This window comes from Kogia breviceps, chromosome 12 (genome assembly GCF_026419965.1).
Source record: "Kogia breviceps isolate mKogBre1 chromosome 12, mKogBre1 haplotype 1, whole genome shotgun sequence".
Taxonomy (NCBI): Eukaryota; Metazoa; Chordata; class Mammalia; order Artiodactyla; family Physeteridae; genus Kogia; species Kogia breviceps.
Genome location: NC_081321.1, coordinates 23,215,662 through 23,227,876, shown reverse-complemented (window position 1 = coordinate 23,227,876; position 12,215 = coordinate 23,215,662). Strand labels below are relative to the sequence as shown.

General features: G+C 39.3%; 1 protein-coding gene across 1 annotated transcript; it reads left to right on the top strand.

Moving 5' to 3' along the window:
- Positions 1 to 3,179: 3,179 nt before the first annotated feature.
- On the top strand, positions 3,180 to 9,774 carry LOC131766172 (chymotrypsin A-like). The gene is made up of 4 exons (XM_059080120.1): positions 3,180 to 3,348; positions 7,153 to 7,251; positions 8,798 to 8,931; positions 9,610 to 9,774. Exons 1-4 carry the CDS (start codon positions 3,180 to 3,182, stop codon positions 9,772 to 9,774), a joined length of 567 nt encoding a protein of 188 aa, XP_058936103.1.
- Positions 9,775 to 12,215: the final 2,441 nt, after the last annotated feature.

Below are 12,215 nucleotides of genomic sequence, written 5' to 3'. Positions count from 1 at the left end.
TTTATCTACTTATCCTATCTGATTTTAAGCTAGAATTCCATTAGTTGTGCTTAAGACTAAAACACCTAATGAATCTATTATTAGGAGATTTTCTTGATTGGAATGTAATTGCAGGAAGAATTTAATCCATGTGAACGCAAAGTTCTGTTTGATGTCGCTCTGTCTTTCCTAGGATAGTGGAATGAATGGGCTCTCCTAAGAGTCCTGGATTTGAGCTGTAGACTACTAACCACATCATCCTATAGGTGTGATTTTTAATTGTTAAAGGGATGCTCACCCAATTGACCCTTCTTCTGTGTCCATTGCTTTTGTCTTTCATCACTATGTCTCTAAACTGACCCTTTATTCTCACAGTAAAAATATTTAGCCTCATTTCTTTTTTTAAGTATTTTAAAGTAAGTTGAATACTAATAAAATATTGCTGTTATACATGTGTACAAACAGCCCAAAAGTCTGAGTTACCACATATAATGTGGATTACAAATGCAATAAAAAACATGCAGTGATGCAGTGAACCTTAATGCACTAAAAACATGTTTGAGTAAATTCCTTTTGTGGGTTTTTTCTCCCTAAAATCTAGGATAATCTTAATTCTGAAGAGTCTGAATATTTTTTAGGCATATGTATTTACAAGGAAGAGGGAATCCATGTGTTATACATATCTGAAAATAAATTAGAAATGAGGTTTTTTTATTTTTTGCGGTACGTGGGCCTCTCACTGCTGTGGCCTCTCCCGTTGCGGGGCACAGGCTCCGGACGCGCAGGCTCAGCGGCCGTGGCTCACGGGCCCAGCCGCTCCGCAGCACGTGGGATCCTCCCGGACTGGGGCACGAACCCGTGTCCCCTGCATTGGCAGGGGGACTCTCAACCACTGCGCCACCAGGGAAGCACTAGAAATGAGTTTTGACATAAGTATTGAATAAACACAAATCCACTATGCTAGAAACTTTTTGTTTTAAATAGATTTCTAGTGTAAAAAAAATCTCAAGTAAAGAATTCACAAGTGATCATATCTTATCATTCTGAAATTATATGGCTATGGAGAGGCTTAATTTTCTTTATATTTAAGTCTCTTATTCCCTGGTAAACTTCTTTATAAATCTGAGAGTGGAGTAAACACATTGGTAGACATTTCCCCTTTGCTTTTCCGTTATATAAACATTTTATTTTGAATACATGTAGCATTAAGTATTTTGATGTGTCTAGATATGTTATACTGGGATAACACAAATGATGCCACAGAAAGAACAATTTCCAGTAATTTCATGATTAAGTGCAATACTTGTATTTCTTTTTTAAAAATTGATTTGTGTTCTGATTCATCTAAAGACGTATATATTAATGCTTTCGTTAACTATTGATTTTTACTCATTTAAAAGCAATGGAAGAAAAGATGAGTCTCATCTCTTGCAAGGAATCCTAGTTTTGAACCTACAAAAGAAATAAATGCCTCCATTCTGAGACTTTAATAGACTTTCACAAATATTGCTATCTGATGTTTTGTTGTTACTTTTCTAAGGGCTAACAGTAGAAAACGATTCCAGAAGACAGCCAGCCCAAGACAAATGTGGAATTCCTGTTGTTGACCCATTTCCCAGGGAAGGATCTGAGAGGAATACAGACGTGTTGCCAGCCAAGCTTGGGAAGCCCAGGGTGGTTGGTGGCTGTGCCGCCCCTGCGATGTCGTGGCCCTGGCTGGTCAGTCTGCAGTACCAAGGACAGCATTACTGTGGAGGTGCTCTGATTGGGAGACGGTGGGTCCTGACGGCGGCACACTGCAACTTCAGGTGTGTGCCCAAGTGGTGCAGGGTTGGGGAGAGCAGGGCGCTGAGGAGCTATTTGAGGGTCCACAGTGGGTGCCCTCCTGCTCTCCCCCGTCACAAGAAACATTAAGCATCAGCTCCCACTGATACAGTCCCCATCTTGCAAATGAGTGAGCGTGTTAGGTTGATGAAACTTTCTGTGCTTCACTAATACACTTACTACTAATAGCTTTTAATTTTAAAAGCAACTTCCTGCGTCTAGGTATAATTTAATTAATAAGTAACTAACAACACCCCCCCATCCATAAAAATGAAGGTAATGATGTCTCAACATTTTTGCATCAGTCTCTCAGCATGGTGCCCAAAGCCAAGGGGTTGCTCAAATGTGGCTTCCTTGCCTCCCTGCTCTCCTCTACGGACTGTCTGATGATCATACCCAGTCCTGAAATAAATGTGTCAAGTTTCAAAGAATTTTAAAGAATGTCCTTTAAAGGAACATATTTTTTCTTTGACTTTATCTGAATCTTGGTCTCAGTGTAATATGGAAATATCTGAAAACTCCCTCCTCAAAGGAGTCTTAGCTTGACATTTTTAATATTATCTCCCAGAAGTAGTGAGACAGTTGACATTGTCATACAATGTCCCATAGCTGAATGAGTAGATATGACATTTTCAGGGTCTCTAAAATTGGCTTTATAATGAAAGCATCTGCTTAAATAACATGGTGAGCAGGAAGCTTCAATGAACCAAAAACTCAATTTCTTTAGCATTCCCCAAGTCTTACTTTTGATAGAGCTAAATCACAAGAAGGCATCCTTATTAGGGCGGTTTTCAGACTTTCATGTGCTTAAACTTACTGGGGAGTTTGCTATAAACAGAATCTTAGAATATTCATCTTGAAATTTGATTTGCTGAGTTATGTCTGGGATTCTGCATTTTTAATACACATGCCAGATTTAATGCATGTGGTCCCTAGACATTTCTTTGAGAAACATCGTATTAGGGAGTAGATTAACTATAACTTTCAGGATAGTTTCAGTGACCATCACATAAGTACATCATATAATGCATAATGATTATAATACATAAAATCATTATCTTGAGGCATTATGAATCTTAATTGTCAAAAAATATTGTACTAAATCATTTTATTTGATGTTATGAAGGCAAGAAAGTAGATACTTTAAAATTTTTCTCAAGGATTGAATTAATGAGAAACTCCCATTTTCTAAGAATTCAGGATAATAAGGATATTAATGTGGATTAAAAATTTTAAAGAAAGTTTTGGGGACTAGATTTTGGCAATAATATAACTGGAGTATAGAAGCAAAAAAATGTTAAAGAATACATTTTTAGTAATTCTGAAAAGTGATGGCCTCATTAAAAGTGGTATCTATTTCTTCACTCCCTTTTCTTATGACAAGTACTGTCACAGACAACCTGGTAATAGGAAGAAGTTACCTGTGGAATACAGGAAATAGAGATTTGGTACCAGTGAAAGCTGTATACACTCACCCCAGCTTCACACAATTTCCTCCCAATGATGATCTATGCTTGCTGCATCTGGAAAAACCTGTTGAACTAGGTCAGTATGGATAACTCTTTTCCATATTTTGAACCTTTTATCTTCCATCTTGCTTAGAAGTGCTGTATGTACTTTTTTTTTTTTTTTTTTTTTGCTGTACGCGGGCCTCTCACTGTTGTGGCCTCTCCCGTTGCGGAGCACAGGCTCCGGACGCGCAGGCTCAGCGGCCACGGCTCACGGGCCCAGCCGCTGAGCGGCATGTGGGATCTTCCCGGACCGGGGCACGAACCTGTGTCCCCTGCATCGGCAGGCGGACTCTCAACCACTGCGCCACCAGGGAAGCCCCATGTATGTACTTTTGAAGTTAAATAATTATTTTAAAGTTTTCTTACATACTAAGATACTTTCTCTAAAAGCTGAAGTATCTGCATAAACATTTTACTGTTATGTGTATTTAATTGACAGAGGTCTAGAGAAGATTTCAGAGAAGTATGTTTTTAACTTTGTCCTATATATTCTCCTGAGACTCTTTATGTTCTATGAGGTTATCCCAAATACTTAGAACATCAGTTTGAACCACCAGATGTTTAATTTTCTGTGCCTTCATAACTTAGTAAAATCTTGGTTTTTAAAAAACGTTTACTTAAGCCAAAGCTAAGTGAAAGAGAGGCACTGTTAATCCTGGCTCTGTCACGAAGTAGCCATGTGATCTTGGGCATGTTATGTAACTTCTGTGACCTCAGCTTTATCGTTTGTAGAAAGGGAATGGCAGTAACCCACCTACCTACTTAGCACAGGTGAGCATTCAGTGGGAAGGTGTATTGGGGGGAATGTAACTAAGATCTGTGGACAGTCCCCACTTTCACACCCAAGCCTTTCCATGGCATCACAGGGTTCTGGGACAGTTTTCTTCCTTTGCTCCAATTCTCTCCTCTGTTTCTGCCTATAGACCTCCCTTTTTATGTCTTTTCGGTGCATTCATCCTACAAAACCCCAATCATGGTTCAGTCTACCATTTGCTTTTTTTTTTTTTTTTTGCGGTATGCGGGCCTCTCACTGTTGTGGCCTCTCCCGTCGCGGAGCACAGGCTCCGGATGCACAGGCCCAGCGGCCATGGCTCACGGGCTTAGTTGCTCCGCGGCATGTGGGATCTTCCCGGACCGGGGCACGAACCCGTGTCCCCTGCATCGGCAGGCGGATTCTCAACCACTGCGCCACCAGGGAAGCCCTACCATTTGCTTTTTATGCTTTTAAAACTGAGTCAGTGAGAGCATTTAGAATAGTGCTTCTTAACCTTGACTATGCATTATAATCCTCTGAGTTGCTTTAAAAACAAAACAAAACTATCAGCCCAGATGCATTTTGGAACAATTAATTACAATCTCAGGATTGTAGCTCTGACATCAGTATATTTTCTCTTTATCCTGCTTCTTAAATTTATTTTTAGTTAAACTTTCAGTGCTGAAATAATTGTAGATTCACATGCAGTTATAGGGAATAATACAGAGAAACCAAAGTACTTTTTAACCTGGTTTTCACGAATGGTAACATCTTGCAGGATTTGACATTGATATAGTTGAGATACAGAACATTTTTGTCACCATAAGGATCGTTCCTGTTGCCCCTTTATAGCCACACCCATTACCTTCCTCCCCGCTCCACCCTCCCCACCCAGACTTCTGTCAGCCACAAATCTGTTCTGTTTCTATAATTTTGTCAGCTCAAGAGTGTTACATAAATGGAGTTATATAATATATAACCTTTCGGGATTGACTTTTTTCAGTCGGCATAACATCCTGGAGCTTCATTTATGTGGTTGCATGTATCAGTAGTGCATTCCTTTTAATAGCTGAGTAGTGTTCACAGTATGAATGTTTAACCACTCATAACATTTAACCATTCATTTGTTGAAGAATATCTGGGTGGTTTCTAGCTTTTAGATGTTACAAATAAAGCTCCCACGAACATTTGTGTAAAGGTTGTTTCCTTTTTTAAATTTAAATAATGCTGGATTGACTATCCTTATGTGTACATTTTTCCAGGTCTATGATTGCCTTAAGATAAATTTCTCAGAAGCAGAAATGCTGAATTTAGGGCATAACTGTTTTCAAGACTCTTGACATATTTCTAAGTTATAAACACAGCTGGATGTAGAGTACAAGTCAATACATCCCCCTCCTCCATCCTGCCAAATGATGCAATCTGGCAATATCTGTCAGTTTTTAAAGTGTATGCCTTGTGGTCCAGCAACTCAGTCATCCAGGAATACTGGCACAAATGCACAGATGCGTGATCTTGGAAACTTGATGCAGCTTATAAGGGAAAACATTAAAAGTCTGAATGTTTGCCAATGGGATTTAATAAATCGACGTACATTCATTATCTGCATACTATATGCTATTAAAAAGAATGATGTAGTAATGATGCCATGTAAATGGCATGATCATAATCTAGTAAATGAAGGATATCAGAATAAGACAAATGGCTGATTAAAAAAATATGTTGTTAGTAGGAAAAAGTTATTTGGCTCAAGGAAATTTGGGAGAAGATACGATAGAGCAATGATTATCTGTGAAGGCAGAATAACATAAGATTTGGCACACACGTAGAGAGATGAGTAGGAAAAGAATAGACAAGTTACAAACAGTTTTATGTAATTTTATTAAGAGATAACAGTAAAAATAAAGAACATATCATTGATATAAATGGCCTATGATAGCAGATATGCTGACACATTTAAGTATGTAAAAATCTGGATGAAAATGAAGTTAAACAGCCTGGGAAAAAGGGAAAACAAACACAAGAGCACTGCATTCAGTGTGTGTGTGTGTGTGTGTGTGTGTGTGTGTGTGTGTGTGTGTGTATGTGTGTGTGTGGCATATATACACACAGACACACAAACTCACAATATTTATATTACATAGATTTTGGTGATAATAAAAAATGTAAATGTTTAAATGTATAATGTATCAATATATTTTATAATAACCTGTGAAGATAGAATTAGATATAAAAATACTTAGTAGCTGTAAAAATACTTTAACAATTAAACTGCTACGTGTTTTTCCCCATTCTTCATATAACATAGTTGAAAAAAGGAGACAATTATAGGGACTTCCCTGGTGGTCCAGTGGTAAAGAATCTGTCTCACAATGCAGGGGACGCGGGTTCAATCCTTGGTCGGGGAACTAAGATCCCACATGCCATGGGGCAACTAAGCCTGTGTGCCACAACTACTGAGCTCTGCGCCTCAACTAGAGAGCCCGCGTGCCACAACTACTGAGCTTGTTCGCCTCAACTAGAGAGCCTGCATGCCACAAACTACAGAGCCCATGTGCCCTGGAACCTGAGAAAACCCACATGCCACAACTAGAGAGAAGCCCGCACGCCACAACAAAGAGCCCGCGTGCCGCACTAAGACCCGACACAGCCAAAAATAAATACATAATAAATAAAAATCTTTTTTAAAAAAGAAGACAATTATATTCTTCTCCACTCTCATCTCAAATTCAACAAGGTGATGTCCTGAAGCCACACAGGCAAAAAGACAGATGCACTTTAAAAAATGGTTATGGATGAGAAGCCCCACATTTCAGTGTAGGGCATGTGTTTCTGTTTTCCTAGGAGGATATGGAAATACCTGGAGCAAAGTGGTAACATGTACGTTGGGATGATCCCCTCTGAGTAAATAATAGGTGGAATCTTCTGGAAGACTTATTTATTAAATTACAGGGTCAGAAAGGGTACTGTTAGGTCAAAGTAGATATTTCTAGAGCCATCACTGAAGAGCAAACAGTATAGACAATGTTAATATGAATCTTATGGACTGATATTTGTGTTTTTCTTTCTCATCCTTTTAATTAGGAAAGTTTATATCTCCAATCTGTTTGCCAGGGAAAGATGATAAAATAAATTTACTTTCCAAATGTATGACTGCTGGATGGGGAATAACTGAACCTCATCGTGAGTATATTTTATTACCTCTTCTAAGATTAGAATCCAAACAAATATATGTGAAGTCTGAGTACACTGTTTACTCATTTTCAATTTTTCTGTATTTTTAATAGGAATGATAGTGGAAAAATTTTTTCATAATGGACCTAAAGGTGACTGGTTGGGTTTTAAGGCCATCATATTCATTAATACAAGTTCACTGATACTTTTAAAAACTGTGTTGGTAAATATCTAGTGACGTTATTACCTAATAAATATTTGTGTTTCACTTATATGTATTTACTCCCAGCTGCACTGTGAGTGCACACACTCACACACACATAATTGTTTTCACAACAGTGTAGATGTTGCTATTGTGAAAACCCATACTTGAAGATATATGAGCCTATTCTTAAAGCTGTGAGGCATTTTTCTGAAATGATGGGCTGGTATAAAAGGTAAATGGGTAGATACGATATTACTTATATGTGGACTCTAAAATATGACACAAATGAACTTATTTATGAAACAGAAACAGACTCACAGACAGAGAGAACAGACTTGTGGTTGCCAAGGGGGAGGGGGGCAGGGGAGGGTTGGAGTGGGAGTTTGGGATGAGCAGATGCGAACTATTATATGTAGAATGGATAGACAACAAGGTCCTGTTGTGTAGCACAGGGAACTATATTCAATATCCCGTAATAAACCAGAATGGAAAAGAATACGAAAAAAATATACATATGTAATAACTGAATCACTCAACTATAATTCAATTTAAAAAAAAGGTAAATGGGTAGAAAGATTATGTGCAGATATTCTAGTCCATATAAAGATCAAACCCATGACTCTGGTCTCACATACACCCTATTCTGCAAATGAATTAACTACTTACAAATATCCAATAAACTAAAGAGTTATTTAGAATGCAATTTCAGTTGTCAGTTTCCAGTCAGTGTCAGCACTTAACCAGAATATCTGCTCAGCAGAAGTCAAATCAAAAGAATGAGAATGTTGGGGCTTCCCTGGTGGCGCAGTGGCTGAGGGTCCACCTGCCGGATGCAGGGGACACGGGTTCGTGCCCCGGTCCGGGAAGATCCCACATGCCGCGGATGGCCGCTGAGCCTGTGCGTCTGGAGCCTGTGCTCCGCAACGGGAGAGGCCACAACAGTGAGAGGCCTGCGTACCACTAAAAAAAAAAAAAAAAAAAAAAAGAGAATGTTGTGAAACCAATGAATTAAAGTATAGACTTAATATGTAACAAATGTATATTGTTTGCTTTATCAACAAATGATTTGGGTGTAAACTTTGTCTTGTTTTCATAAAGTGATTTTTTTTATCTTCTGAGGACTATACTAAAGACAAAAGAACCCACATAAAATGTTTTTCTTTGTTTCTGTTGTATAAGCCACTGTGGAGTGATTATATTAGTTTTTTGGAAGTCACCTAACAGCATCACTATAGTGCTGAGAGAGGAGAAAGGGTGGAATTTAAACCTTGAGTCTGTGTATATATAAGGCTATTTTTGTTTTATCCTTTAATATCATTTGCCTATGTGTTTTTATTCCTTTTCTACTAGAAGATGAATTTCCTAGAACTGTGCAGCAGGCAAAGGTACCACTGATTAGTAGTACATCTTGTCGAAGCTACTGGGGACTGGATATTAAAAACACCAATATATGTGGAGGGGCTGCAGGATCGTCCTCCTGTATGGTAATGAAGGCCTGCATTGATGAGGGCGGGAGTTTTCTTCTCAGTGTGTCTCATGAATGGGTGTTTGCTGACCATAAAAAGGTATAAATGTATGGTAGTTTTAAAATGAAAAGTGAGAGAAGTGAGTACATTGCTAAATTGATGTACTGTGATTGCTAATTTGATATTTTTGTGGATTCTATTCTCAAAAGGAATTACTTGTTCAATTGCTAGGTTGAACTATGTGAAACAGATAACTTTCAACTCTTTTTTGATCCACAAAATAATGATTTCTTGTGGTTCAACTTCATAGCTGTATTAGGTAGCTCAAACTACCTACTTCCAGTAGCACTGAAAATATAAAGATGTTTTCACGTAACTCAAAAGCATCATTTAGTCATTTATATTCATTAGATGCTTGAAACTTTCTGCATGGCACAGTCTATTGTCAGCATAAAATGAATTTATGCTGAATGTTTCTTTCACCCTCGCCTTGAAAATGTAGATTTTGACCTGATTCAGAGATCTGTAACATCAGCCAACAACCTCAGTGGTTGTAGTTCCCTATGCTGTTATGAGCAGAAATCAGAGATGAGAGAGTGACTTACACACTGTCGGATCACCCCCTGCAGCTGGGGGTTCGTGTCAGCCATGAATCGTGCAGCCAGGAGAATGAACTTCTCGTTTTGCTGGTTGCAGGGAGATTCTGGAGGACCGCTGCAGTGTGCCCAGGATGGGCAGTACAAGCTCATCGGTATTGTGAGCTGGGGCAGCAGTAATTGCCATCCTGCTGCACCAACGGTCTTCACCAGAATTTCTGCTTATAGAGACTGGATCACATCTGTCACTGGAGGAGAAGCATGATCACTGGAAGAGCAGCATGGTGGAATTGTGTTCCTAAGTGGGAAAGGAAATACATGTCCGCCTACCTGAAAAATATGTCTCTTGTCATTGCTAAAACTCAATGTCACTTCCCCCAACCCTTGTCATTGAGGAGCCTGGATTTGGTGTGTACATACATTCAATATTAAACATCGGTCACAGAAAGCTAATGTTGGTTCATGCCTCCTGGAAACTTACAATCTTAAATGTCATTAATTTCATGTCTAGTGTACCATGTACTATATGTCAAATTTGAATACCATCATATATACTTTTACTATTTTTTAAATTTGGTTAACATTGGAAGATATGAAGGGAGATGTTATTCACTCCATATAATTCTTTATTTTTTTTTTAAGCTTTTAAAAAAATTTTATTTACTTTTTTTGGCTGCACTGGGTCTTTGTTGCCGTGCGTGGGCTTTCTCTAGTTGCGGTGAGCAGGGGCTACACTTCGTTGTGGTGTGTGGGCTTCTCATTGCAGTGGCTTCTCTTGTTGAGGAGCACAGGCTCTAGGCACACAGGCTTCAGTAGTTGTGGCACGTGGCTCAGTAATTGTGGCTCACGGGCTCTAGAGCGCAGGCTCAGTAGCTGTGGCACACGGGTTTAGTTGCTCCGCGGCATGTGGGATCTTCCCAAACCAGGACTCGACTGATGTCCCCTACATTGTCAAGCAGATCCTTTTTTTTTTTTTAACATCTTTATTGGAGTATAATTGCTTTATAATGGTGTGTTAGTTTCTGCTTTATTAACAAAGTGAATCAGCTATACATACACATATATCCCCATATCTCTTCCCTCTTGCATCTCCCTCCCTCCCACCCTCCTTATCCCACCCCTCTAGGTGGTCACAAAGCACCCAGCTGATCTCCCTGTGCTATGCAGCTGCTTCCCACTAGCTATCGGTTTTTGGTAGTGTTTATATGTCCATGCCACTCTCTCACTTCGTCCCAGCTTACCCTTCCCCCTCCCCGTGTCATCAAGTCCATTCTCTAGTAGGTCTGCGTCTTTTTTTTTTTTTTTTTTTTTTGTGATACGCGGGCCTCTCACTGTTGTGGCCTCCCCGGTGCGAAGCGCAGGCTCAGTGGCCATGGCTCACGGCCGCAGCCACTCCATGACATGTGGGATCTTCCTGGACCGGGGCATGAACCCATGTCCCCTGCATCGGCAGGCGGACTCTCAACCACTTCGCCACCAGGGAAGCCCAGGTCTGTGTCTTTATTCTGGTCCTGCCCCTAGGTTCTTCTGACCATTTTTTTTTTTTTTAAATTCCATATATATGTGTTAGCATACAGTATTTGTTTTTCTCTTTCTGACTTCACTCTGTATGACAGACTCTAGGTCCATCCACCTCACTACAAATAACTCAATTTTGTTTCTTTTTACGGCTTAGTAATATTCCATGGTATATATGTGCCGCATCTTCTTTATCCATTCATCTGTCGATGGATGCTTAGGTTGCTTCCATGGTGAGAATTGGTGAGAATTAGACACTTGTTAGGCTTAAGTTGTTGACTGTTAAATTGACAAAGAATATGCATGAAATATTGGAACTATATTATTGAAAATTTTATGAAAAAGACAAGATGGAGGGGACTTCCCTGGTGGTCCAGTGGTTAAAACTCCATGCTCCCAAAGCAGGGGGCCCAGGTTCGATCCCTGGTCAGGGAACTAGATCCTGCGTGCCGCAACTAAGACCCAGCACAGCCAAATAAGTAAATAAATATTTTTTTTTTTAAAAAAAAAGACAAGACGGAGGGTTAGAGAAAGTGAAGTAATGCAATTTATGGCTTAAGAATGAACAACAAAATGTTCCAACAATCCAAATGACAGGAGAGATTCAGAGTATGTGTAATTGTTAATAGGAAAACAGCTTGATACAGATTTCTTTAACATAAGATACTGGTGTATAATACATTAAAACATGCCTCTTCCTGGCTATTGTAAATCGAGCTGCAATGAACATTGTGGTACATGACCCTTTTTGAATTATGGTTCTCTCAGGGTATATGCCCAGTAGTGGGATTGCTGGGTCATATGGTAGTTCTATTTTTAGTTTTTTAAGGAACCTCCATACTGTTCTCCATAGTGGCTGTATCAATTTACATTCCCACCAGCAGTGCAAGAGTGTTCCCTTTTCTCCACACCCTCTCTAGCAGTTATTGTTTGTAGATTTTTTTTGATGATGGCCATTCTGACTGGTGTGAGATGATATCTCATTGTAGTTTTGATTTGCATTTCTCTAATGATTAATGATGTTGAGCATTCTTTCATGTGTTTGTTGGCAATCTGTATATCTTCTCTGGAGCAATGTCTATTTAGGTCTTCTGCCCATTTTTGGATTGGGTTGTTTTTTTGATATTGAGCTGGCAGGCGGATTCTTAACCACTGTGCCACCAGGGAAGCCCTCACTCCATATAATTC

Excerpts from the sequence above, each read along its gene's own strand:
- LOC131766172 (XM_059080120.1), top strand. The coding sequence starts at position 3,180 with ATGACAAGTACTGTCACAGACAACCTGGTAATAGGAAGAAGTTACCTG. Across the intron at positions 7,252-8,797 it reads GGGAATAACTGAACCTCATC|AAGATGAATTTCCTAGAACT; the intron begins GTGAGTATATTT and ends CTTTTCTACTAG. Across the intron at positions 8,932-9,609 it reads CAGGATCGTCCTCCTGTATG|GGAGATTCTGGAGGACCGCT; the intron begins GTAATGAAGGCC and ends TGCTGGTTGCAG.